The sequence below is a fragment of the Larimichthys crocea genome, chromosome XIII (genome assembly GCF_000972845.2).
Source record: "Larimichthys crocea isolate SSNF chromosome XIII, L_crocea_2.0, whole genome shotgun sequence".
Taxonomy (NCBI): Eukaryota; Metazoa; Chordata; class Actinopteri; family Sciaenidae; genus Larimichthys; species Larimichthys crocea.
Window position 1 is genome coordinate 4,047,406 of NC_040023.1, and position 27,498 is coordinate 4,074,903.

At 40.2% G+C, this 27,498-nt stretch overlaps 2 protein-coding genes across 6 annotated transcripts in view; one reads left to right on the forward strand and one right to left on the reverse strand.

Annotated features, from left to right (window-relative positions):
* The window catches only part of col9a1c (collagen, type IX, alpha 1c), a 45,220-nt gene extending 40,539 nt beyond the window's left edge, over positions 1-4,681 (forward strand). For all 5 annotated transcript variants that reach the window (XM_027287271.1, XM_027287272.1, XM_019258451.2 and 2 more), the window contains 9 exons: positions 435-506; positions 610-645; positions 729-773; positions 861-893; positions 1,130-1,276; positions 1,531-1,585; positions 1,686-1,880; positions 2,337-2,423; positions 3,785-4,681. In XM_027287271.1, coding sequence (XP_027143072.1) covers positions 435-506; positions 610-645; positions 729-773; positions 861-893; positions 1,130-1,276; positions 1,531-1,585; positions 1,686-1,880; positions 2,337-2,423; positions 3,785-3,987 — 873 coding nt within the window. In that variant the 3' untranslated portion in view covers positions 3,988-4,681. The remainder of the gene's footprint in view (positions 1-434; positions 507-609; positions 646-728; positions 774-860; positions 894-1,129; positions 1,277-1,530; positions 1,586-1,685; positions 1,881-2,336; positions 2,424-3,784) is intronic.
* A 1,534-nt stretch (positions 4,682-6,215) lies between these two features.
* The window catches only part of col22a1 (collagen, type XXII, alpha 1), a 49,197-nt gene continuing 27,914 nt past the window's right edge, over positions 6,216-27,498 (reverse strand). The window contains exons 25-65 of the mRNA XM_019258395.2: positions 27,354-27,407; positions 27,171-27,224; positions 26,982-27,035; positions 26,111-26,164; positions 25,961-26,005; positions 25,812-25,874; positions 25,418-25,471; positions 25,158-25,199; positions 24,990-25,022; positions 24,772-24,825; positions 24,111-24,164; positions 23,968-24,021; positions 23,822-23,875; positions 23,660-23,713; positions 23,092-23,196; positions 22,199-22,243; positions 21,508-21,585; positions 21,376-21,411; positions 21,229-21,282; positions 20,887-20,931; positions 20,244-20,279; positions 20,043-20,156; positions 19,673-19,726; positions 19,306-19,359; positions 19,138-19,191; positions 18,931-18,984; positions 18,696-18,749; positions 18,539-18,592; positions 18,343-18,396; positions 18,208-18,252; positions 15,752-15,805; positions 14,743-14,796; positions 14,517-14,570; positions 11,901-11,972; positions 11,768-11,803; positions 11,635-11,679; positions 10,914-11,093; positions 10,710-10,776; positions 10,402-10,584; positions 9,442-9,519; positions 6,216-9,350 (exon numbers count right to left, since the gene is read on the reverse strand). Coding sequence (XP_019113940.2) covers positions 9,157-9,350; positions 9,442-9,519; positions 10,402-10,584; positions 10,710-10,776; positions 10,914-11,093; positions 11,635-11,679; positions 11,768-11,803; positions 11,901-11,972; positions 14,517-14,570; positions 14,743-14,796; positions 15,752-15,805; positions 18,208-18,252; positions 18,343-18,396; positions 18,539-18,592; positions 18,696-18,749; positions 18,931-18,984; positions 19,138-19,191; positions 19,306-19,359; positions 19,673-19,726; positions 20,043-20,156; positions 20,244-20,279; positions 20,887-20,931; positions 21,229-21,282; positions 21,376-21,411; positions 21,508-21,585; positions 22,199-22,243; positions 23,092-23,196; positions 23,660-23,713; positions 23,822-23,875; positions 23,968-24,021; positions 24,111-24,164; positions 24,772-24,825; positions 24,990-25,022; positions 25,158-25,199; positions 25,418-25,471; positions 25,812-25,874; positions 25,961-26,005; positions 26,111-26,164; positions 26,982-27,035; positions 27,171-27,224; positions 27,354-27,407 — 2,676 coding nt within the window. The 3' untranslated portion in view covers positions 6,216-9,156. The remainder of the gene's footprint in view (positions 9,351-9,441; positions 9,520-10,401; positions 10,585-10,709; positions 10,777-10,913; positions 11,094-11,634; positions 11,680-11,767; positions 11,804-11,900; positions 11,973-14,516; positions 14,571-14,742; positions 14,797-15,751; positions 15,806-18,207; positions 18,253-18,342; positions 18,397-18,538; positions 18,593-18,695; positions 18,750-18,930; positions 18,985-19,137; positions 19,192-19,305; positions 19,360-19,672; positions 19,727-20,042; positions 20,157-20,243; positions 20,280-20,886; positions 20,932-21,228; positions 21,283-21,375; positions 21,412-21,507; positions 21,586-22,198; positions 22,244-23,091; positions 23,197-23,659; positions 23,714-23,821; positions 23,876-23,967; positions 24,022-24,110; positions 24,165-24,771; positions 24,826-24,989; positions 25,023-25,157; positions 25,200-25,417; positions 25,472-25,811; positions 25,875-25,960; positions 26,006-26,110; positions 26,165-26,981; positions 27,036-27,170; positions 27,225-27,353; positions 27,408-27,498) is intronic.

Consider the following 27,498-nt stretch of genomic DNA (forward strand, 5'->3'; position numbering starts at 1 on the left):
TCTGTTCGATCCCTGGGGAGTTCTGTCTCCCGCTTTGAAAACCTCTGCTGTAGAATAAACTACCCAGCAGTGTATAAAGTAGTTAAAATTAGAGCAACCATAAAGAACTACTGCAGTAAAATGCAACATACAAATGAAGGCAGCAGTAATATTGATCAAAAACATACATATATACCTAGTAGTTATACTTAAACAATGACAGAAATACTTACTTTTGGTACTTTAAGTAAATTCTGCTGAAAATACTTAATTTAAGTTTTAATTCAGGGTTTTTGAATGACATTTCACATTGTGGTATTGCTACTTTTACTTAAGAAGAATGATTATGATTAAGAAAATGTATAGACACATGTTAAAAAAACAAACAAACAAAAAAAAAAACATTGCCAACACTGAAAATGTTATAAAATGTATATAAAATGTTGTATTTCCAGGGTGACAAAGGAGATAAAGGTGACACTGGTGCCAAGGGATTGAAGGGTCATACTGGGCATAAAGGTGATCAGGTAAACTAATCTCATTTTATCAATATTACTTTGACATCCACAATATCGAGAATCTTTAGGTGAACTGAAGTCAAGGCATAAAGTTTTCTCATGTGTTGTCTAGGGGCCTATGGGACCAATGGGACCACAAGGAAGTCAGGTAAGAACTAATATAATCTTTGCATTTGTTTTAAATGTGTCTGTGAATGACCTTTCAACTAACTGCGGTACTTTTGTGAACAGGGAGATCCAGGTCTAACAGGAGACGACGGGGTAAAGGGAGACCAGGTATGTGGAGCTGATCTTACAACTCATTTTTGCAACAAGCTTTCTGTGTGCTGATTTGAAAGTCAATTAATCTCTTTGTGTTTTCAGGGCCCTCCCGGTGTCACTGGAGTCAAAGGAGAGGTATTAAAACCTGTCTGTACTGCAGCTCTCACTTTGCTGTTTCTGAACTGTTGCCTAAGGATCTTTCCACACAGGAGTTGATCATTCCACCAACATGTTTTAATAATTGCTAGTTGCTTGCACTGTATATGAACAAAGTAATGCAAACTAGTAAAAAAACACACCAGTATTAATAGTTGTTGTCTTGCAAATGTCAGAATGGGGGTGGTAATGATTTATTTTTTTCCCACTTTAAGCGTGGAGAAAAGGGCCAAAGAGGAGCTACAGGAGAAGTTGGCAGACCTGGTCAGACGGGCCACGAGGGTTTGGCTGGTCCAATGGGAGCTCGAGGACTGGAGGGAGAACCAGGCCTTCCTGGAACACCAGGCCCCAGAGGACTACCTGTAAGTGTTACCATGCTGTGAATGGTCTCTCGTATCCGGGTTTCAAGGTCCAGTATGTTTACAAGTTTTATGACCAAATACCTGCAAAGTGAATGGCGTTCCCATCAGCCTCAGTTGTACTTTGTGCTACTTACCAAAAATGGTAAATGGTAAACATTGCACCTGGTTAAAGACCACCATTTAAAGCGCCATAATCTAGTTTGTGCATCCTACTAATGTAGCTTGGATGTTAATGTTTATTCATTAATTCACAGGGCCCAAAAGTGAGTGATGATAAGCTTCGGGACATTTGCTCAGCTGTTGTTGAAGGTGCAGTTTGTTCACTTTCATTTGACCTCATCACATATATTTAACATGACCAAACTTATGAGTACGTCATGTAAAATATATTTTTATTTGTTCTATTTAGAGCAATTAGCAGAGTTCATGAAAGAGTTTCTGAAGAAGCCAGCAGCCATTGGTTCCCCTGGTATTCCTGGACCGGCTGGACCTCCCGGCCCCCCTGGACAAGCTGGAGATGCAGGAGCAGCTGGTGTCCCTGGGCCGATGGGTCCCAAAGGTCATCCCGGCTTCTTTGGACTTCCAGGAGCGCCAGGCAATAAAGGTCAGTAAGCCTTTTCAAATCCAGATCCAAACAAAACCAAAATCTTTAGAACAGTGATTTGCAAATACTGTGTGAGTGTCTGATGTGTTTCACCTGTACTGCGATAATAAGCTTTTTGCTTCTCCTTCCCTGAGAGCATGTATAACTAATACAGTAGATGTAGTGGCAAGAAAAAATGAAATGAAGCCACTGAACACACGGCTGTGGATCCTGGCACTCAGCCATTGTCTTCACACAACCACAGCACACTGAAAAAAGTCATGTAGAGTGCACTGGAGATGGATGGGATTCGCCCATGCATAACGTTATACAATCAATGATTCACTAAACAAGGCTGAATCAGACTGGAGTCATTACGTTTCCTAATTACATCCCCAGAAGTGTGAAAACAGTGTGCCTCTCCATTTCATCTCAGCATTAATTTGTGTGTCCTCTATGCGCCCTTCTGTTCTGCAGGTGATGCTGGTGAAAAGGGAGATAAGGGAGACAAGGGAGAGGACGGTGTAGGCATCAAAGGGAGCCCAGGCGCACCAGGTGCACCAGGTAAGGTTACATTCTTGTCATAATTAGAGCACATCGCTGCTGAGAGGAAAAAAGTCTATATTTATTAATAGTGCGACTGAAATTTAAATTCTCCTCACTTTTTGTGTTAAGGACATGTAAACTATAACGATTCAGCTGCTGTTGTGCATATTTTTTCCTCTTTTTTCCAAAAGAGGACATGTTCGTGCTAACACCATTTACGCCTAAAGCTTCTGGGTGGGGCGTTTTTTAGGGACGGCTTCGTCAGCAAAAGTGTGGTTAAAGATGCCCCGTGGAGTTTTTAATGAATAAAGTCTCTGTTTACTTTTAGTGTTACTCATCGAAAACATATTTTGTGTTCTCAGTGCGGGTGGGTCTATTTCCTCGTTACACATTTGCAAAGCTGTTTTTGTGTCGTGTTAAACGCTTCCCTTTCTCTCGCCTTGCTGTGTTTTTGGCATATTACCGCTGTAGATCAGCGAAATAATGGACTAGTGTGAAACTAAACCTAATGAGAGTGTACGAGAGACATTGCTTCACAAGCTGTTAGTAGTCAAAAACTACACAGGCCTTTAAATTCCATTTTACAACTCACATATACAAGGCATTGTTTTATCCCATATAATGTACCATGCCATTTCAGCTTGTACATAAGTAATGCTAAACACTGTGAGGCCATTTAAAAGTAGGGTAAGTGATTCTAGGTTAATGCACTTCTAGTGTTGTGAGCTGGTGTTCTGTCTCTAGGAAAGTGTCTCGTCCTCTCCGCAAGAGTAAAGGTAAAACACTGGTGTGGCATTGGCTGTTGCCACCGTGAGTTCTTCGGCACGGCTCATGTTAGACAGATGACTGCTGAATACTTGTTTATTTGCGACACGCGGTGCATAGAAATGCTCGCAGACTTCTTTGTGCCCTTGAGACCTCTCGTTTGCTTGCTTTGTCATTGTTCGCACTCTATCACGGTACTGGATTATGAGATGTCTATCATGCGATGGTTCTGGATGCCGCCTTCTTGGCTGACCTGAGGTAGGCTGAAATGACGCCTGGTTGCTCAAAAAAGCCATCTGTAAGGGCACCTACCTGTCAATAAAAGTGGCCATGCTATTAATTATATGGCAATAGTGGCTCATGGGTGTTGTAGTATTTAGAGCCTTCTGCCAAAACATGATTTTTCAGTTTCAGTTTTTAAAGGAAACAGGAGTACAGTGTGGTGAAAAGAACTTTACAACATCAATGACTCTCTGCTGGGAATCTTCCTGTGTGGCCGTTGGAATTGAAGTGATATTATAGACAATTTTTTTGTCAGTCTGACTACAAAACTAACATATGTAGATGCTAATTTCTTGCAACTGGAATTTTAATGTCTTCTATCTCCACCTCAGGTAAACCAGGCGCCCCTGGCATTGGCAAGGATGGCAAAAAGGGAGAACGTGGTGAGACAGGAAGTCCTGGTGTCACAGGAGCATCTGGTCCAAGGGGATCTTCAGGCCCACCTGGGCTTTGTGATCCATCCACCTGTATAAGCAGACTTCCACCTCTCTATATGGTCAGTGGAAAGAAGTCTGCCAGCTACAAAAACCCATGAGACATCACAGCTCATTGAAACAGTCCTGATGTCATCCTGAGGTGATCACGTTCAACGGCTTGGCGTGGCGATCTGGAGAATTCAAACGTCTCCATCTGAATCACGGATCAAAGAGACACAAAGGGAAACAGAGACAAAGCTCAATTGTAGAATACTGTATAGACATTTTAACTTGTATGTGATTTTAGTGAGAGCTTATCTAATGTTCAAAGATAGCTGCTACTGAAGCCAAAGCAACTTCTTCCAGCTGACGACAGGCGCACACCCCCATGAGTAGTCCCGTACGGATCTATGCAGTTACAACTGCTGACCCCCTACCTTCAGGAAAACAAATATTAGCAGTTTGTAAAGTGTAATAAAAGGTACATCTCTCTGATTTCCTCTTTTGCATGTACTTTTTCAATCCTTGAATAAGCTCCTTGAAAACATTGCTTCTATTCTTTTAGCTACATGTAAAACCTACATCACACCAGACGCCACTTTGATCACCACTGATTCTCCACCACAGTCATGAACCAGTTAGGAACAGAATTCGGTAAAGTGGAACCATGTTTTAAGTCTTTTCCTCCAAAGTAAAAACTACAAAAGAAAAAAAAAATCTTCACAATAACATCATCAAATTTCTATTTCAAAGTTCTCAAATCATGTGCTTTCTCATTTAAGATCATACATTTGTTTTGCCCGTTTTTGTCATATTAATGTCCTTTTTCAAACAATGTAATAAAGTTATTGTTTTGGAAGTGTGTGCATAGTACTGAATTAAGTCTGATTAATAGAGCATGATGTTCTGTTAGTATAAAAATTCAAATATGCGCAAGTGACAACGACTTTTACATGCACCATATATAGGGTTTTGGGCCGTTACTCCAAAAAAAGCCAGTGTTACTACTCAGCTGTTTACATGGCTAATGAAAATGAATATTTTACTAATATTCCCATTTACATGCAGCTGTGAGCTCTCCGATTGGCATAATAAAAAGGTTAGTGTTGCAATATTTTATCCAAGAGCCTTTCTTTTGTACAAAAGATGGCTCAGCTAAATGTTATTATTGTTAAATCTGTGTGGTAATTCCACCATAGGATCTTCAGCAAAGATTTGATTTAAACTTTAAAACATAATTCTCAAAATTGATGGGATTCCCAGAAATAAGTCTCAGAGAAATAAGTGGCTTTGTACACACTAAAACCAATTGAATAGCACAACTAAAAAAATAAATAAATAAAAGAACGGGCAATTCTAGTTAAATCTATAACCCACTTACTTTTACCACCTACATTAAAACAGCTGTAACCACACCTATCAGAATTATCTTTTACTCTTTTACTATCCAAATTATTTATCTTTAACAGTTTCCAGAAATTAAAATCTAAAATATCATTGACTTTATGGTTTGGCTGTCGGGTCAATGGACCGAGTGGGCATGCCAGAGACCACCTTAACCTGCTGGTTACACATTCGCTAGTTGGTTTAACACAGAGTTGAACATAATCAGGAAAGAGGCCATGTTGCAAGCTACACTAAAAAACTCTTAGTGAGATGGATATTCCAAATGTGCTGTATATGTGTCCAAAGAATGTTCCTGAAGCATGAATAATATCAGCATATTGCATTTAATCAGAAAATGCTACATTTAGAAGAAGGTCTAATTCAGTTTACATAAGGCGTATCAATATTTTGGGAATAATAGTGGAAAACTAGTCAGCATATTTAAGAGAATTATGTAGATTGGTATGCACATGGCAAGGTGGCCCATCACTAAAATTTCACATCCGCTCCACAGGAGAATGATCTTGTGTTGAAAACAAGGTCGCCGGGTTGCTATGGATATAATCTGGATTCAGGAGGCCAGTTGATTGTTGCCCGGATACAAAGGAAAGTCAACATCCCTGCCTCTGTCTGCACAGCACAAATACATCCACAGATCAAACATGACCTTTATCAAGCTGCTGGAAATAGTTAGCATAGCAGCCATCCAAAGGACATCCCCTTTGAATGAACAGATCTTATCGTATCTCTGAGACAGTGAGTGCATAAGAAAGGATGCACATAAAATTTGATTCAGCAAAAGATTGCTGATTGCTTCATGTATTCATCTTACAGAAACTGTATTTTAAAAGGTGAATGGAAGCAGAAGAGTATAACTCAAAGGCACATTATTTTAAAAGTATAGTTATTGAACTGACTGGCTTCAAAAAACAAATCACAGCTTGTATTATAAAATGAATCTGTTCCAGTCTTTATTATACAGTACAGTACATGTGTCTTTCCAATACTTACAATATGCTACTAATTTAAAGTATTTTTTAGCACCAATTCATCAGGAAATGGGAAATCGGTTTAATACATTTTGTTACTGCATTAAAACACATTTGTATTGACTGAAGTCATGAATAATTTAGCAGTATAACTTAAGAACCTTTCAGTTTGCAGAAAAAAACGGCTAATTTGAATCATGAAAGATGTTTGTCTTGTATGCATTAGAAAAAGTTTCAGCTGTGTGCAGCAACTTACCATCCCACCCTGTAACACATAGTCTATAGGTAACTGTAACAAGCATTTACAAAGCCAAGAAAGAGCAACACTGATACGGATTGATTGTTCAATAATAAATCACTGACAAAAAAAGCAGCTAATAGAAAGATATATTAAATGGTATGACAATATTGACAAAGCAGGCAATTTATTCCAGTCACACATTTAGGACCAAACTTGATTCTCTGAACCTAATGTAGTTTTAGTGATATGAACATTTATCTGAGGCAGAGCTGCTCTGAAGGCAAAGTGATTCTCAATGGTTGAGTTAAACTTCTAACACCCACAGCTTTGTTGGTGAAGCATCAAAAAGCAACTAGTTACTACTAGTTAGTTTAAACTAGCCCTTTTCCTTAAAATAAGCCTATTTCATGTTCAAGTTTTCTATTTTGATACCACACTTGGTTGCTATTTCTTCAAAAAATAACACCTATACTTTAACTGCAGTTTAACGCATGCCTCTGTAACTTTTGTTGAACAGAGGCCACTGAAAATTGAAGGATAACATCAGAGAACATCAGCCACCATAAGCTACTGGCCGTACCAGACCAAGTAAGGCAGTAGAAGCCAAACCCCTGAGTGTACCGAAATCAGCAAGGATGCATTTTATTGCAACTTTTCAATGACTTTTCATTTGTAAGATCAAGAACGCGAGTCTCGCCTTACCTCGACAAACTAAATTACTCCTGCCTCCAGAGCAGCCGAGAAACATTTGTCAAACTAAAAAGTACAGTCTGCTTCACCAACAAAACTAAGTTGTTCAGAGTCACCAACTTCACATTCTTTATGAATGACCTTCCATCCAGTAACCTGAGCAAGAGATTTTAAGTATTACTGGCCCATATAAGTAATAATCTTTGACCTGTAGGTCATACCTTCTTGGCAGGCTCACATAAGGAGGTTTCTATATTCCCTTCTTGAAGTTCCCCCACTTCCCTTTTGTTCTTGGGTGTATTGAAGTGTTTCTTCATGTTTTTGAAAGGAAGACAAATGTGCTACCTTTTGTTGAGGCTTTATAATAGGTTCTAGATGACCAGCACGTCTGAGGTTGAGGGAGAGGTGTAATTGGTCCATGAGGGACGTAAGGCAAAACATCTTTCAAGTGGTTACCACAATGCTCTGGTCATCAGGATGCAGGGAAGCAACTCTCCAATTCTGGGTTCCAGGGGACAAATAAGAAAAGCAATGTCTTTTCAGAGCAGGGCTGAGCTGCCCGGGCACTGCCACAGAGTAGGCCCTTAATAAGCCTCACTGAACAGAAAGGAAGTGACACATTTAAAGAAAGTAGTGTGAAACAAGCAGCTTTCCAAGAAAGGTGAACAAAGGCTGCAACTATACCACCACAAAGCTGTTTACTGCTCAAGTCTATGCATACCTCAAAGCAACAAGGACCCAGAGCCACTCCATTAAACATAAAAGTACAAATCTAAAAGTGACATTTCTTCCTGTCTTGACATCGCTCTTTTCAGACTCAGGTTTAATAGGCATCCTTGTGGGTGAGCTTGGAACAAATCATTACATGGCATAGTATGAATTATGCATACGTCTCCTGCTATTACGGTTTTGGACAGAATTTCAAGGCTTTCATTTCAAAATTAGATATCCATCATACAAATTTAAACAAAATTACTTATAGTGTGAGCAGTGTGCTGTATTTTTTAGACAAATAAACTGAATTCGGAATGAAATCCTTAAAAATATCTCCCCCAAAGCTTAAAACAAACAACAATGCCAAGGCTCTAATTTGTGAGTAATTTCTGCTGCCTCCAGTTTATCCGCAGCATGAAATCTGTCTAAATAAGTCAGACAGGATCACTTTTTGTTTAAGGGGGAATTTTCTTTAAACAGTTCTTTTATTTGTCTGCCTGTTTTTGTGTTGCCATTACTGTCCGAAACAATGCCACCAGCTTTGGAAGCAGTTAGAAGTGCACAAATGTGGTCATTCATCACTCCCCACACTAACTCATTAACACTCCTCCTACACAAAATCACTACTGGTATTTGAGATTGAGCCTCATACTGTCTGTCCTCCCTCCCTTTCCCATCACTGACAATAAAACAGATAATTCCCTTGACTGAGTAATTATCAATAGACGGAAGAAGATCCCCGGTGAGAGATCAGTTTAGTGAGCAGTGACTGACATCTATTGCTTGGTGGAGGACAGCGTGGGCTGTGAATTGTAACTGATACAAAATGGTGTGAGGCTAAAAAAAGAAAAAAAAAAGCCATATTCCTGCAAGAAAATGCCTGAACTTTTGAGATAATTACTGGTGAAATGATACAATATCTACAAATCTTCACTCCTGATGGGGGGTTTAAGAGGAGGGAATTGCATCATCCTTGTTATCTCCCTATATATTTTACAGGAAGCATGCAAGTGAGGAGAAAAAAAAAATACTGTTTAGCTGCCCTCTTTACCCCATATTAAATCTGAAATAGTCCCTCGATGCTTTACCCCCATCCATCCCAAGCTTCATACCGAAAACAAACAAAACAAAGTAATCTGACCGGCAGCACATATTGCTTCAGCCCTCCATACTGAGGTTATCTTGAAAAAGAAAAGTTCTTGATTCAGACTGACACGACCAAGTTCATAAATACAGCTGGACTTCAAGCTCTTTGTGTCTCTTCTTTCTTAAGTCCCCTTGACATTTTTGGTGTGGGGTCTTTGCGCCAGGCTGGCGTAGTATGCGCACTGGCTGGGGTCACATTGGCCAGGAGGACCTGGAGGTCCTGGCTGGCCATGGGGGCCGGGGTTTCCTGGCTCTCCCTGAGCACCGGCTTGTCCTGGGCTTCCATCTTTGCCGTAGCCGGGCATACCGGCTGGACCTGTAGTGGGAAGAGTAACAATTAAGGTCTTCAGGCTGGGTGAAAGCATCTTATTAAGAATGAATACAGTAAGTAAGAGACTGGTTGTTACCTATTGGGCCAGGAGGTCCATGCTCTCCTCTTTCACCGATACCAGTATCTCCCTTTTCTCCTTTGGTTCCTTTCTCACCTGGAAGGAACATGAAAACAGAATAGTAACTATGATTTCTGCACATAATCAGCCCTTCATATTTATTAATCAACACTTTTGAAGTACTATGAGCATTACTAGGTTTATGGAGGACGTGTCCGTTAGGCTGTGAAATCCCCACCTAAATTTATATATTAATATATATATATATATATATATATATATATATATTTAATTATATATATATATATATTATATATATTCTATATATATATATATATATTATTTAATGAAATGCAGATAGTACAAACATGGTTGATTGTTTAATATATACAAAAAAAACACAAGTGTATAACCACATTGTGGTTTCATAGGGGGTTATGTCCTGGACTATTTCATGGCCGGACACAGCCACTTCCTGGAGTCTACACTGGTTACCTGGAAACCTCACAGGATTATTGCCCCTAGGCAAAAAATAGTCTGTCATCATCTGCAAAAAACTATATTGTGACATGTTTTACTCATCAGTTTTTGCATGGATTAAACAAATGTGACATTACATGTTCATTAGTGAGCTTTAGAAGAGCTGGTCAGCATATTTTGTCACTAGTTAAGCTAGCAATTTCCTCCCGATTTCACATCAGCACAAAAGCGAGTATGCGTATTTCCCAAAATGCCAAACTATTCCTTTCAATTGAGACACACAAGACAACCTTCAGATTTATATTTACAAGTGTGCCACAAATATTCTTTCTTTTCTCAGACGATCAGTGATTTAAGTAATAAAATTCTACTGAAGGCACCAGATGAACGTTTAAACTGAACACAGTGGGGAATAGCAAAGTACAAAGATTGGGACGGAACTAAAAGCTTAAAAAGGACACAGACTAACAGCAACACTGTTAAGAATCTTTGTCCTACCTTTAGGGCCCATGGGTCCCCTGGGTCCTTCACCACCGTTTTGTCCAGGCATACCAGGCTCTCCGGGGGGTCCAGGTCGTCCACTATTACCCTCCTTACCCGGAGGGCCTGGAGGTCCTGGACGGCCGGCTGTACTTTTCACATGGGCTGGTTGGAACTGAGCCATGAGGTAAGCCATTTTGGCTGGACAGAAAAGGAAAGTTGCTTAAAACTCATATAACTCCCAACTTCCCAAATAAGCCCAGATGAGTCAAATTTTTCACTGAGCTCTACAGGCAATTTGAGACAAAAAACAAACGCCTCCTCACCATCTAATTGTTTTGCCAGCTCCTCCTGGATGAGCCGCCTCATCTGCTCCAGTGATACTGACTCTCCCTGAGACAAATAAGATGTTAATGATTAACTCTTAATTATTAATACTGAAATCTAAACCATCTGCTGTGGATATTGCTGTGGCCTGAATATTGTTTCAAAATGTCATTAGGTTTGAAGCTTTCAGGAACTTGACTCACCCTTTGGCCTGGGAGACCGGGGTTTCCTGAAGATCCTTGTGGCCCAGGAGGTCCTATTTCTCCTGGTGGTCCGGACATACCCATCATCCCTGTGTGGCCCTTTCTACCTGGGGGTCCGGGGTTTCCAGGAATACCTGATTCTCCTGTTTGTCCTTTATCTCCCTTAACACCTGGGTCTCCCTGGGTTGGATGACAGCAAATGTAAAACAAAACCTTCATAACATCTGGATTACTGGACTGTGAGAAAATGTTTGTTTGAAATGTTGTAGCATTTTAATAGTATAATAACCTACCACTAGATGGATTGTATACACCAGTGGTACGTGTACCATAGTTTAGAAACTAGTGGACTAGACTATCTGTGTATTTAAAAAGTAATTCTAAATTATATTTGTGTAATTGTTACATAGGAAATGAAGTGGAAATAAAATCAGGGTTTCTGCAGTGGGGCAGTAGAAGACAGAATTATACTTGCTGAGTAAAATTTCTTTCGAAGTCTGTATAAATGAGAAAGATACCAGGCTTCAATATTGGATTGAAAAATAAAATCAGTGGAGCTTCATGCTGCACTGCCTGCAACAGTGTAGTGGAAACTGACAGAAGGATACAAAAGGACAACGTTTTATTTGTTTCCAGTCTTGCTGCTTTGGTGACTAACAGGACCTGTGTGTATACAGACAACAGTCACCTGGATTACTCTGATACTGAAGAAAGTACTCACCTTATCTCCTCTGTTGCCTCGATCGCCAGCCCTGCCTGGCATCCCCTACAAAACACCCAAAGCAGTGGATGTGAGCAGGAAATATGTTCATTTTAAACCACATTAGTCATCCGTGATCTCGTGAAGCGCTTACCTGTTTGCCCTCTGGGCCAACTGGACCAGGTGGACCCTGGAAATCAAGATAAAAGTTAAAATTATCCACAGCTGATCATATTTGTGAACTCAAAGTAATCTTTTAATCAAAATATGTCAAATCTAATACTCACCGCGGGGCCTTTAGGCCCACTAAAGCCTGGTAATCCTGGGCTGCCGGGTTCTCCCTTGTCTCCCCTAGTGCCCTGTATGACAACAAAGATATGGCCGTTCATCACATGGCACACACGTGGCATACTGTACTTGTATTCTGAAAGCCTCTCTCATTACTGAGGATTCAGAAAGATTAACATTCAGATGCAGTTCCTATCAACATGCAGCAGTGCTGTGGATAAAAATCTTGCAGTTGCCAGTTTGAAGAGATTAAAATTCATAGAGACATGGGGGCCTGAAGACAAACTGGTTATAGCAGCCACATAATCAAGGAATTTATGAATGGTTGCAGAAAGGAGAGAATAACTCACTCTCTCTTTTTTGATTTTTCTTGAATGAGTACACTATCCTCTCTGCTTCATTCCACACACTACACCCTCCTTTCTCTGATCCTACCTCTAAATATCTTCACCCTCCACTGAAATCCCTCTCTATCTCCTCTACTAACCTTTCTGCATCTGGTACCTGCACCTCCACCCTCTAGGCTATTTCTGATGATCTGCTCCTTCTGCTGACTAATACCATCAGCTCCTCTCTGATAGCTGACTGCACATCGTCCTGCCCTCGGGTTAGCCAACAGTTACTCCTCCTCTCGAGAAAACCATCGTCTAGACCACAGATCAGTGTGCGGCTGCATCTATTTTCTTCTTGATATCAACATGTCAAATTAAAAACTTTGTCCTCACTCACAGGTCTCAGGAGATCTACCAATATTGGCTTTTTGTGTCATACAGTATTACATCTGTCATGATTATCTTTGTCCTTTTGGCTGCCCCCATGGTAATAAAAGATGATAAAGTGCCCTCTGTGGTGGAATAGTAATTATTACTAATAAAATTTTAAACATGGTTTGGAACTGTTACCGTAAAGCCATTATGACCTTCTGCTATCTGCTGCCCCGCAGCATGCAGCCGGTGCCCTTTCTATTTTTTTCACTTATCCCACAGCCCGAGTCTGCCACTGGGCTCCGGTGCCGGTGTCACCGTATAAACTCTGTAATCACTGAACCCTCACAGACTTTAATTAACCTCATCTGTGTGCTCAGCGATATTCTGAGAGTACATAGAGTCCAAGGGCTCCGAAAGCTTTATGAGGAGTAGGACAGCGCTTTGAAATGACATGTTAATCTCGGCAGTAAAGTGCGCAGCTCATATATCACAAGTAGCTTAAATGTGATCGACACAGTCACGTCTTTGGGACCTGCAAAGAACTGCACAGAATGCCGGCTGATGAAGGTGTACACTTTCTGCATATGTCTCTGGGTTTTACAGGGATGGAGACTCAAGTCTGACTTGAGACTTGACTTGAGATTCATCCCCCAAAAGGCTTAAGACTCGACCGGGACGAGTCTTATTAGGGAATCTGGGCGCATTGACATGATGTCTGACAAGCTGAATGGCATTCTCTTCTTTATTATCATTCGTAACCTTACACATCAAATAGTCCTCGTACTATTGTGATCAAAATTGATCTGAAGCATAATTCTCAGGTTGTTCTATAAGTATAGTATGTATAGTTTTTCTAAGTTATAGCAACTATTGATCACAGCCATGTCAATTCCAGCTTTAAATTAACAACGTCCAGCTCGTTCGCCCATATCCAGTTAAAGCGATGCCCATTATAATACAGATAATGGTGTGCCATTTGTCAAGGATGGGCCTAAAAAGTATATGATTTAGATGTAAGTAACTGCCCTATACACAATTCAATTCCCATATTGTTTAAGGGTGGCAAGTGCAACATAGAAGGACGTTGTTCTATGTTAAAGCTCCTTTTGTTGCAGATAGAGGCTTTAAGTACCACTTGGGTTGATCAGATTATCATTATTTGGAAGTATTTACCCTTGACTTTGGTTCATTTTTCCATTTATTTAAATACAATTCAGTTATGTTAATACCACTCGTAAATGCATCTACTACCACACACACAAAGCCTGAACATCTTCGGCCTACACCTCCAACTCAAGGACAACCTTGAAAACCCTGAGCTGCCTCCCCGCATGACATTATTTGCATTGTGCATCATCAGATGATTCAGACTCTTTGCCACCAGGGACTCTGCGTGGATATTTGTCTATGGACTGTGAAATTCAAAACCTTTGCATGTGTGCATGAACCTGCTGAGAGAATTCAATTCCTTTCAGAGATGATCCACGCCAACCTGATCCCTGAGCTCTAATATTGGCAGTCACTTCTTCTTCTTCTGGCAGCAACCTGGTCAACTCCTTTTAATCCTAGCTCACCCAGGGGAGAGTGTTCCCAGCTCCATCAGGACAATATTTACTCCAATGTTCCATCAGAATCTGATGGCTCATCTCTTCTAGAAATAGTTCACATCTTCCTCTTGTGTTTAGTTCCCACATACAGTAACTTCTTGTTCTATTAGCTCTGAAAATTATATTTTTTCCTGATTTTCCTTGCTGCCTCTTATTTATTCTACTAGCAATTCTGTATTGAATGTATTTACTCTGTGAAACAAGGGATCTTTTGTATGTTTATACAGTTTATTTGCACCATTAGTCACCCTATATCCTTTTGGAAATTGAATTTCTTGTATATTAGGAATAGATAACTCACTGGAGTTCCAGGGAGACCTGCTTTTCCTGATGGCCCAGGTTCACCTTGCTTGCCCTGGGTTGCAAAAGAAGAAAAAGGACAGAATGAGAAAATTGAAGTGGAAGCACAGCAAGTGAAACAACCTGAGTGCCACTATATGTCCATTTCTATCTGTCTGCTGGACAGTGTGCCGCGTCTGTCTTCTGTTTGCATTAGACAGCCCTGCAAGTGATTGAAAATGACTCACCGGCTCTCCTCTTGGTCCACTAAGTCCTTCTCGGCCTGGAGGTCCCATAGAGCCCTGCGAAAAAATAACAGTTTAATTATGTCTCACACATGTTGCAAATAAAATAACTTAATCATATCTCCTCTTTAGGGTGTGCTGAGAAAAAGAAAATTGTAGGCTTGATCATTATTGGAACACAGCCTCTGCTGCGGTAGGGAGTTTAATCTGAACTCCCCTTTTTGTGGAAGGAGTAGGTGGAAAATATTCTTACTTTAGGAGCTGTCTCCAAGTCCCACATCCGGAGGATGAGTTGGGTAAAATGTTTTTTTTGGTGAAGTGTTACATTGGAGGAAGTGATATCGCTTTTAAATGTGCGTGTGAGAGGGATTGGGTCTGTCATTTGATGAATACGACTGGGATGAAACCCGTACACTGCCAAAAGATGTGAATAATAAAACTTTACTATGCTAATACTGGACTTACTTTATATAGATGTGATTACAGATTCTGTGGTCTGAGGGAAATGTCAAAAAATGTTTAATCTTAGAAGTATTATCTGCATTCAATCAATGTAGGCTGGTTCCAGAAAGTAATAACGATTATGCTCAAGGACTGCAAGCTGCCTCAGGATTGGCCCTTTTTTAGAACAGGGTGACTGAGCCAAGCCGGAGCACTGCATATGAAATGATGTGAGGAATAAAAGGCGGACCAGATATTTGCTGTGGGGGCATGTATACTGCTTTTATGAATGCATATAAAGCTCTAAGGTGCATACCGTATTGATTTGTTGTTGCTGTCATGTCGATCCCATGCTTTAAAGGTTATCCCTTCGTATTGTATTCTTTGTTTACAGTAATTTCTTTTTTTATCATATTACTTTATTGCATTGTCTCAGACCCTTCTTTCTTTGTGGAAGGAAACAGCATTTTTCCTCCTGGTTGTTATCACTTCCATGTGTATGCAGAGAATATAAATAGCAAGTCATGAAAACAAAACAAAGCACTATAATGTCTAATCTCTAATAACTTACTTCCTTCCCAGGTTTGCCGTCATGCCCAGATGATCCAGCTTTTCCATCTTCTCCCTGTTTAGCACACACACACACACACACACACACACACAAACACACACACACAAATGAAATAAGAGAAACTTCAAAGCCTAATTTAAAGTAAGGTTTACTGGATCACTCAGGAGAAAATTGTCTCGGTTCAGAGAGGCAGAGTTTCATAATAAAACCAAAACATTGCAATGCAGTTTGGCCCGTCTTTCCTTTATTTATTTATTTATTTATGTATTTATTTATTTATTTATTCATTCATTTATTTATTTATTTATTTATTTATTTCAGAGACGTGATATTGAATCATTAGGTGATTTTCTTTGGTAAAAAATGATTATGGCACATTTCAGATTACCCTGATAGCTTTAGTGTGCCAGTCTAAATGAAAACAGATGTGGCAGAAACATTTCAATACTACACCTAGTGGCGTAAACATTACATTAATGTTTTTAAGATACCTAAAAGCTATGTTCCTACTGTACTTGAAATGCTCATATTAGCTGTATTGCCGCAGCTACAACTCATACTAGATATGAAGTGCTTACAAGCAGAAAACCAGTGGAAACACTAGGAAATCAAGTTTATACAAAGAGCACAGTAAACTACATGCTGTATTTGCAACATAATAAAAGTTCAATTAATTGTAGTATTCCAGCCTAAAGTGTTTTCATGTGAGCTACAATTCCTGGACATACATGAACCCACCAATTTCATAAAACATTAAAAATATAAATTATAATATTTCATTTTCAGATCATATTTAGTGTTTTTGGTTATATTTTTTCTTCATATTAGGTCTTTTTACTTCTTTTTGTCAGTTTTGCCACTCCATAATACAGCACTGCACCGTCCACAGAACAGATAAATGCATACTTGCGATCCACAGAGTTAATTATAAGGATCTATATGACACATCAATTTGAAAAGAGGAACTGTGCTAAATTTGTACTTGTTATTGTATGCATCAACTGTCAATTTCCTGAATAATAGTGAATATAATTTCCGTATGACTGACATTTAGTGACAGTAATTATAAGCAGTGCAGGGTAATTCTCAGTCTGTCTATGGAAACACTTCACAGTTCCTGTAATAAGTTGTCTGCTGTCGGTGAGGCAGTGCAGGCTGCAGGGCTGAGAGGCTGCCTGCCTCACTGTGGTTCAGTCAGAGCTGTCTGTAATGAGCCATGCTATTGGTCATGGCGCTATGGCGGAAACCTTTCCTGCGGGTGCGCGCTGTACGAGAGACAAAGCAGCAGGTGCCAGAGATTCTCTCGGAAAAGGTGTGTGTAAGTGCCAGACATATCCTGACATCGCAGTGCAGCGTAACAAAAACTAAATGTGGCTGTGTACCTTTCCCCCGAACTCCTCCAGTGAACAGTTCTTAGTCATGGTTGTTGAGCAGAGGAGGTTATCTTTCTAGTTTCATGTTTTTAATGGTTTTATACTGTTGTTTTCTTTAACTGTAGCTAGTTTGCCTGAAGTATGTTGATACCTACATACAATGTTCTTCCAAATTTGCCATTTTACTAATGGACTTTCAATATTGTTATTAAGACAATGACGATAATTGGGATAATTCCAATAGTGTGATCAATTATTTGATGATGTATGTCAGAGCCTGTACAGAAAAACTAGTGCCAACTTAGGTAGCTGTTCCAGCATGCAGCACCATCGACTTCCTGTCAGGAAAAACTGCACATCTCATCAAAATAGAGAATTGCCACCTAACATACCTGCACCAGGGGCTTCTATACAGTGTCAGATTCCCAAACCATTTTAGTTCACATTTTTAAGGTCGGAAATGTTTCAGTTGAACACTGCTGACACAAAATGTGGAAGCTTTCACTGCATGGCCTGGAGACAGGTTGCTTATTCTTGTCCCTTAAGTTATGTGTTTTTTTAGTATTCGTGGCATCATTATTGCCATACCCCTCAAAATTTTACCATAGCAATAGGTGCGCAAATCCGGGGGCGCAGATGGGATTTTTGAACTGGGGGGGGACTAAGCTGTCAGCAAATGATTTCAACTCAATAAGTTATTTTTCACAACAGGCACAGGCGCAGCTACCAGTTCCTCTTTAGGACTCTGGGGAGTGAGAGTCGTGCCACAACTGGAACGCACCATTAGTCGTAGCACACAAACGCCGGGCTCTCAATGAGCACTGCAATGTAAATTAGTCTAACTAATGGAACATCAATCCTCCGCAATGTTCGTCGCCTTATGTAGGGACAGTGGGGGAGGGGTCACTATGAATCTGAGGGGGTCATATCCCACCCTGTCCCTAGTGCCATCTGCACGCATGGCGCAAATAACCAGACAGAGAGTAATTGTGGCTCCCTACACATGCTGAAGCTCTTTAGGCAGGAAGATTGTGTTAAGAACAAATAATGTGTTTCAGAAAAAAACAGTTGTAGCATACTGACCTTAGGTCCTGGTGGTCCAGGTTCTCCTCTGTGGCCCTTAAAGCCCTGTATAGGAAGGGAAACAGCAGTGAATGACTCACTGCAATTTGCACAGCCAGCTTCCTTTATCAGATCTGTTTAGAAGAGGTTACTTACCGGGAGTCCCCTGAGCCCAGGGTTTCCTGGTGGTCCAGGTTCACCTTGCTTTCCCTGAAATAAAAGCAGACATAGTTACAGCATCATTGTGTGGCTTCATTATACTATCGTTTTTTCTAAAAATGTCTTGTTGGTGGTGTTCAAGCTTTTCAGACTCTTTGAATCATCGACAAGGGAAACATCTCCATATACTTACAGATTCTCCTGTTTCCCCCGGTCTGCCATCTTTTCCCATTTTTCCAGGCTGACCCTGCAGATCAATGAAATTGATCATTTAGCATTTTCAACTGTGAAATTGCAATTGAGCTGTATGTATATTCATGATGCTGTACACATCAAATCATTTTTCTTACAATCAAGCCAGGAAGACCCGGTGGTCCCTGGATTCCTTTGAGACCCTCTTTGCCCTAGTGAAAACAAACAAACAAACACAAACAGGTCACCATCACCAAAGGAAAAGAAATGATTAATGGCCACTATTACCACACAGTCTGGCTGACCTACATGCTAGAGGGAAGAGGTTTGTACAATAATGACACATGGGTAATAAGTTTTCTGAGGGGGAAAGTACATGGAGTGCAGTCTGACCTTTTCTCCAGAGGGACCTGGAGGGCCGGGAGGGCCAGGCTGTCCATCGTTACCCTGAAGAGAAAAGAGACAGTGTCAGTTGAGGTCAACAGAAATAGAAAGCCTGACTGTGACATGAAATCCAAACAAATATGTCCTGTTTACACAAAGCTTAAGTAGTCACACCATTTTAAGTTCATAAACTGAAAAGAATAAATAATAACTTACAGGTGTACCCATCAGGCCAGCTGTACCTGGATGGCCAGGAGGTCCTGGGTGACCCTGTTAACACAGAAGTGATTAAAATATAATTATGTGATTCATGCAAGACAATATAGTAATAAACGTTTCTTTAAACACAGGGAGGAACTCGTGAGTCATAAACAACAAATATACCTTGTCTCCTTTGTCTCCAGGGCCTCCGGCAGGTCCTCGATCACCTTTAACACCCTGCGGTGAAAAAGAAAGACACAAAGATCAGAGGAAAATGTCACATTTCAAGAGCAAAGCATCCATCTGAGAAACTATTTGTCAGACGGAAAACAAAACCTGAAAATGTTCCAAACATTACCGAAAAGAAGGTTGTAGCAATAGCTTTGTCGCTTTTGAAATATGACTCAGTGCCTTTTTTGAAAGCTGTTTTGATACAAAAACTTTTCACCCAATTACCTGAAGCTTGTGAGGTAAAGAATGTGGACAAAAGCAATTAATTAGCATCAGGACCTTTGGGAGGTATAAGGCAGCACTTCATGTACAAACTTACCTTTCCACCGTCAGCTCCAGGGGGCCCTTGAGGTCCGGCAGGTCCCGGCGGGCCCTGTAATGACACCGGTAGAGCATCAGTCTCTGTCCAGGCCGACAGTACCGAGCACCGTCACCGGGTCCTTATCATTCACTGCTGCCCCCAAAGGGGGCCAAGCTAATGATGCAGACAGAGCCTCTCCATCCGTCACACCAACTGTGATTGATGATGACAAACGTGTAGCTGGGACCTCATGCCTCACTTAGGGCTAATACACTCGAGATACACACTTTATAACACTGCCTTAAAGATAAGCAGAGCTATCAGATGAGTCTTCACAATACGGTATAAGTGAGGTTATGATGGTTAAATATTAATGACTGTGTCTTACTTGGTAACCATCTTGTCCCTCTTTCCCTGGAGGTCCCTGATGTCCTTTGTCTCCTGGGATTCCTGGAAGACCTGGTGGTCCAGGTGGACCTGCAGGGCAGTCTGAGCAAACATCCTAAAAGGTGGCAAAGACATAATTGTGATAAGGTGATTGGTCTCTGGATCCAGTCATAAAGTCTTTTTTCATTGAAATGGTCCTTACCTTCAGATCTAGGTCAGAGAGGTCTGCTGCCTTTCCCTGAGAGACAGTGAATGAAAGAGTTAATGAATCAGGGAAGGAGTGATTAATCAACATATGGGTTTAGTATGTTAACATCTATATGTAACCACTAAACATCTCATTCTGACACAATGGGCATTACAGCCTCCATTCTTTTGGATTTGCTCCCATTCAGCCACGAGAGCATTATAGTAAGTGCCAACGCGGATGTTGAGCGATGAGGTCTGGCTCACAGTTAGTGTTCCAGGTCATCCCAGAGGTGCTGAATGGGGTTGAGGTCAGAGCTCTGTGCAGGCCAGTCAAGTTGTTTTACACCCAACTGGGAAAATCACTTCTTTACACACCGCTCGCTCAAGAGGTAACCGAAATCATGAAAACTAGCCCCAGATGAAGAAAGCATGTGTCTCAATACTTTTATTGACCATAGAGCATAGGCTAAAAAATCATTTGTGTACACAAAGAAAGGTTATGTTTATTAGTGTGTGAGTTTATTCTGATTATTCTCAATAACAGAGGATATATTTAATATAAAGTGTTACAAAGTAAGCAAATGTTCTATATTGTTATTTATGACAACCAGCAGTGCAGATAGTGATTATTAGATGTAATAAACAGATTTACTTACAGGTTCTCCTTGTGATCCCTTCTCTCCCGGCCTTCCTGGTAAACCCTGTGAGTGGAGCAAAGGCAAAGAGTTACATCATCCAAATAAATCAAGTAATCTAATAATTAAATAAGACATTAAGAAATAACCATATGAATGAATACTGGAAAAAATATGGAACTCTGAATTTCTAAAACTAATGATAACTCTTTTATTAAAACCTTTATTTCATGATGTCGCTTCTCATCACAGAGAATGAGCTAACTTTAGGTTTCCAAGGTAACAATAGGTCTCAAAGCATCGAGACATACTTATTTATTCATTTATTCATTCATTCATTCATTTATTCAGATTTGGACTCACATTGTGTCCTGCTGGGCCCTGAGGACCAGCGACACCTGGTGGACCTCTCAAACCCTGGAATGGGTTGAAACAGATATTAGAGGAACGTCTTTTTTTTTATTATATATAGACATAAAGATGTTCAATATTAATATTTAAAATATTCACCGCAGATCCAGGTTCACCATTTTTCCCTGGAGGCCCCTAAAAAAAAAAAAAAAAAAAAAAGGAGCATTGCATATTTTAAAATGTGTAAACGAACACACTGGAGGAAGATCACACTGGCATTGATGCTCATACCGGTGGTCCCATTTTGCCTTCTCCCGCGTGACCCCTGTCCCCTGGTAATCCAGGTTCTCCTCGTGATCCTGGTTGGCCCTGGCAGGAAAAAACAAAAAAAGATTAAAGATTACTTGTTTCTCAGTTAATGTCAGCTGTCAGATGTTTGAAGTTTCGTTTGGCAAAGAACTTGTCGCATTTAGAGATGCCCACTGATCCCCGAAAATACCACTCTGTTTTTAATCTATGATGAAAATAAATTAAAAAATAAATAAAAAACCCACACACAATCTGCAGCTGACATTTTTGGGACACAGAAGAGAAAAACGTATCGGCGATGAGGGCGAGCGACTTGACACCATAAATCCAACGAATGCCCCCTGTCCTTGCCTCTCTCATTCAATGCCCTCGACATCAAGCTCCTCACAGCAAAGCGACGTTCATAATCAGAGCAATGGTCACAGTGCAGTGGACATAGAAATTGCTTTTGCTGCTTTCAACCAAAATGAATTGTTTTTCTTATCCGTGTCAGAAAAAAAAACAAAAAAAGTTTCTCACTTCTACAAAAGAGCACCTGTGCATGGTAAAAAAAAAAAAAAAAAAGAAAAGAAAAAGAAAGAAAGAAAGAAGCCCATTTCAGGGAACTTGAAGCTCACACACACCCAAACACACACACACACACTTTCTTGCAAACTTCTAAAAATCACATTACCTTTAGCCCTGGGGGTCCTTGAATTCCCTGTGGTCCTGGATCTCCCTGTAATATCACAAATGACATCAATCATATTTCTCACTCACTGAAACATCATAATTAAGCCTGTTTTGAATAAATCATTTAGGAGTTGAAAGCTGTCATATGTGTTGCGATTTGTGCTTGAGCATAGCTGTAGCTGAGGCCTCGGGGCCGCACCTGGCAGCTGTAAAAAAACAGATCCGCTGTGAGCCAAATCTGTTGTGCGCCCTTGTTGCTTTAACGTGATATGTCTTAACAATGTCTTTCCTGTTTGCTCCTGCCTCGTCAGCAGGACGGCCACATGTCTGGGGTGAAAAATGATGAAGAGACATGTTGAGCTGCAGCACAAAATGTGCTCACACAGGCACGTTTTCTTCCCATACAGCTGGTCATATTGTGTTGTGGTTCAACATGTATTGCAGGCGAGGGGATGTTTACAAGCAGAACACGTGTGGAATAGAAGAGACCGCACACAAATGAGGTTTCTATTACTGCTTGAAATAATGAGTGAACTGATGAACATGCATCTCTATTATTAAAATACTGTTTCCGTTGGCTTATAATCATACGCAGCAGTGCTTTAAAAATAACATTACAATCCCTTAAACTCCACTGAGGTGGTGGACCAGCTGCATGGAACTTTTTATCACTTTTTAACCACACAGAACTGTATTTAAGATTTTTGTGGAGATGCAAATATGTATGTGTGTGCGATACTGTCCAACTATTTTACATGCTCTAAAACCATATACCTAACATATACTGTAAATGAAGAAACTCTCCGTCACTTAAAATGTGGCTTAATTCCGAAAACTCACAATACATTTGAGGTATAATCAAGTCATAAGTATGTCACAAAAAATGGGTCTTACAGTTTGTCCGTCTTTTCCCTTCCCTGGTGGTCCAGGAGGTCCAGTCAAACCAGACTCTCCAGGTGGGCCGTGGGGACCTGCTTGTCCTGGTTTACCCGCTTCACCCTAAAATAAATGTTACAGTCATTAAATTAATTAAGCAAGGCTACAACAGGTACACCAGTAGGTGCCTTAGATACTCTTACATAAAACCTTTATTGTTCAGAATATGTGCGTTTTTTATGGAAAATTGGCAAAAAATAATAATATTCTTTGTGTAACACTTGCATTGTGATTGGAGGCACATTAACATTAAAAACGTAGTGGGAGTAACCTGCAGTAACCTGTCTAAAAGGACTGAGAGCTAAGAAAATGAGTAGAAAGGTGTGAAACAACGAAGCTACAGGATTAAAACAAATTCAAAGACTTCTCTGCTGAAAAAATAATAGAGGACATACAAGGTCGCTGTCTCTCTTTGTAGCCTTACTTGCAGTCTGCATTGCCAAAAAACATTCCCAACATAGTCTGAATACTTTCGAAACGACATCCAACTAAATATAACCATAGCTTTAAAAAATAGTTGACTGACCTTGTCTCCTCTCTGTCCAGCTGGACCAGGAGGCCCAATGATCCCTGGTATGCCCTAGAAGACAGACAACAAGTAGTTTAACACTGGAGTGATTTGTTATCGCTGGCCTCTGTTCATATTTTAAACAGAGATGTCATTCTTCATTCGAGAAGAAAGACCTACCACATTCCCTGGTAATCCACGAGGACCTGGAGGACCAGCTACGCCAGGTGGACCCTGGGTGAAACACATTGACCCGTTATAGTTGGTACAGTAGCAGCACATATTCCCATTTCAAAAGGTGTTTCGCATTAAATCAGACAACTCACAGGGTCTCCAACACGTCCTGTCTCTCCTGTAAGTCCAGTTTCACCTTTTGGACCCTGGAATAAACATATAAAATTGGACGTACTGCACTTAAAAGTACTCTACAGTGCATCAGTTAGGAGGTCCAGGATCATTAGAGTCTTACCACTGGTCCTGCTGGTCCCTTAAAGCCTTGCTCACCAGGTAACCCTCTTTGACCCTGCAGAGTAAGCACAGAGAAAGAGTTATAAACGAGTTATATAAAAACATACGCCTCGGTACATTTTCACATATTCTTGTCAGAGGATCATGTTTCTCAAGAAGCTGTTATGATGTTCAAAATGACAAAGATATGAACTGCATAAAGGTTGTAGATGACACATTCATGCATGAAGAATTAACTACAATATTCTGGACAAAATGAATAACTAATCATTGATCACTTTCAGAGGTTGCTTGAGAAAGTCAAAGATAATGGAATATGGACATGTATTGTACATGCAGATAAAGATTTTTATGCTGCTTCCACCTCAACCTAAATATGCCAATTTATTCTGCATTCTATTCTGGTCCACCTCATATATTGTACATCTATGACATGAAATGCACAGAGAATCAGGCCAGTGTATTACTCTTGCAGTTTAATTTACTCAGCCAATTAAATAAAGTCCCCCGAGCTCCAGTGTTGTAGCAGGGCCGCTTCGCTGTTGTGCCACGCCGAATCTCTACTGACATCTAGTGGACTTCTCTGTGTATTGCCTGATGTAGTTTGGTTGCGTTAAAGGGAAGACAACAAGACAACAAAGAATGGAGAGAGGAAAACTTACCATCTCTCCTGGTTTCCCTTGTTCCCCCTTCTCTCCTTTCTCTCCAGGTTTCCCCTAGAGGCAAAGACAAGGGAGTTTTTATGAAAGAGGGAGCTGAAGATTCAATTTTGCATCATGTACAAAACCTCTAATTTGGAAATATCAGCTGAAAACAAGAAAGCAGAGAAAAAAATCTTTAACATTTTGTAATAATGAACAGAGTTTGGTCTGTCACTCACAGGTTCACCAGGCTCATTGATGACGTTTGCCACCTGTGAAGACAAAACAGACCAAAGATAATAATTTAACACTGTTTAATAGTATCATTTCCTCCATCGTGGTTATGTCATATACAGTACTGCCTGGTTGTGACTGCTCAGTATGGAAGAAACAGGATTTTTACTTACATCTCCTGGAGCGCCGGGCAGTCCCCTAGCTCCCACTTCACCCTGAGGCAAGAGACAATATGTTCACATAGTCTGCATACTAATGACCTTATTAAAGCTAATACTGCAGGGTGGCCATTACTGAGACAGACTGTAACTACTGATAACATGGTAGGATACCCAGTAAAAATTCAACATTTCTTTTTGAATATGCTTGACATTTAAATCTACCTTACATAGGTGGACAACATATGAGACAGGTTCCCTAATTTCTTATTTACCTTGTCGCCCTTATCGCCTTTTGGCCCAATTGGTCCCTCCTTTCCTCTGTCTCCCTATAAAAAAGAATATTACACATACAACATTGCTACAGATCATATATGAATTTTAAAACAGACAAATGGAGACTTTTAAAATTGGAAGTAGGATGTCAAGAGCAGCTGCATTCGGGGGCTCCCAGTTTATCGAGGAAGGAACAGTTAGTTTATTTTGCTAGAAACAATATCTGTTACATAATTATATAAAGATGGCCTCAAGAGGATGTCTCCCCATGCACAGTTGTAGATATTACACAGTTAAATATTAAAACATGGAATAATCTTGTAAAATTTCGGGTTTATAGCCAGAATAAACATAGTCCTGTTGATAAAACGCTTTTAGTATAGCTGCACCTACCTGAGCACCTCTGTCTCCTCTTACTCCACCAGCACCTGGTTGTCCAGGGGAACCAGCTTCTCCCTATATTAAAACATGCATGTGACATGACATTCTTCTGTATCTTATGAAATATCCCAAATCAAAAAAGTCAACAGCTGTAAACTCACTCTATCCCCTGGAGGTCCTCTTGGTCCGGGAGGCCCTTCGTCACCCTGGGGAGAAGGCCATTAAAATGTCAGATTTGCATATGGAAAATACATATGCATACGTCTTGAGTCATCTCCGGTGTGTTTTTGAGTATGTTTAAGTTACAGTACCTTAATTCCAACCTTGCCAGGGAAACCATCTGCTCCTCGCTCTCCTCTGGGCCCCTTCAGAGACACGAGATTTCGATTTATATATCATACTTTCAAAAATCTGTAATTTGCCAGACAGTGTGTGTAGTCAAGGTAAATCTACCACACCTCAGTTTAGCCATCACATTCAATCAACATTCAACTTATTGTGTCAATCGAATGTTGACATGTCATCCAAAAACTATTGTTTGCTTCTAAAAACTCTACAAGCTAAACGACACACATGTTTGACATACTTAGCCTTGTACAGTTGACATTTCTAATGTGTTAGAAAACGTTTTTCTATTTACATATAGCAGACACAAAGTAATATTAGCATCTTTTTGTTAATCCCAAGTGTTTCTGGCCGTCTGATGAACCTCAGTCCAATATTCACTATCCTTCTTGGGTTTTTTTTGTTTTTTTTTGTACAGTAACTCCTCAAAAGTACTGCCACATCTTAAGGTTCTAGATACTAATCTTTGTTCACCAGATAGTTTCTAACTTTGTTTGCTGTTCGGTGGCATACAGTGAGGTTTTTCAGATTGTTTTATTGGAAATAGCAGTATGCTGCATCTGGAGACACGATTAATGAGAGCAGTGAGAGTGAATCAAAACATTAGTCCAAAAAACAAAACAATAAGCTAAAAGACACTAAGAAATTCAATACAGCGGAGCAAAACTGCAGATTTGGGTAATAATTCTCTGTTGTTGAGTGACCACTATCCCATTACACACCATCACACTGTAATTTCAGCATTTGTTCACACAAAAGTCTTGAGTGGTGCAGCAAGTTTGTTCACTGTGAGCCTGGAAGATTGAAAAAAAAAGACACTTTAAAGGTCATACTGACCATGGCACCGTCATTTCCAGGAAGACCGTCCAGACCGTCTTTACCAGGAATACCCTTTGAAGATCAGTGACAAAAGTTTGACATTTAGTGACATGAACATAAAAATGACAACAGAGATTTAACATCAATGATTTAAAGTACCATTAACGATAAATGATGTTTTTATCTGGGAGTAAAAGGTCGACTCACAGGCTTTCCAGGCTCTCCAGGTTTTCCTGAAAATCCAATTTCACCAGGTAGACCCTTCATAAAGAAGAAGAGAACAGGTATTTGAACATGTTATTCATTCTTTAACATGCATTTATGTGTTGTCAAAATAAATGTATATGTTTAAAAATTATTGTGTCCTTAATTGTATGTTTGATTACTTACAGGAGGTCCGGTGTGTCCTTGGTTTCCTGGTGACCCAGGTGGACCCTGAGGACCCTGCAAAAAAAAAAGTAAAAAGGTATCTCTTGAGCATCATTTCATAATGATACTGATATTATGTGGGGTTTTGAAGGTATTTATGAATTTT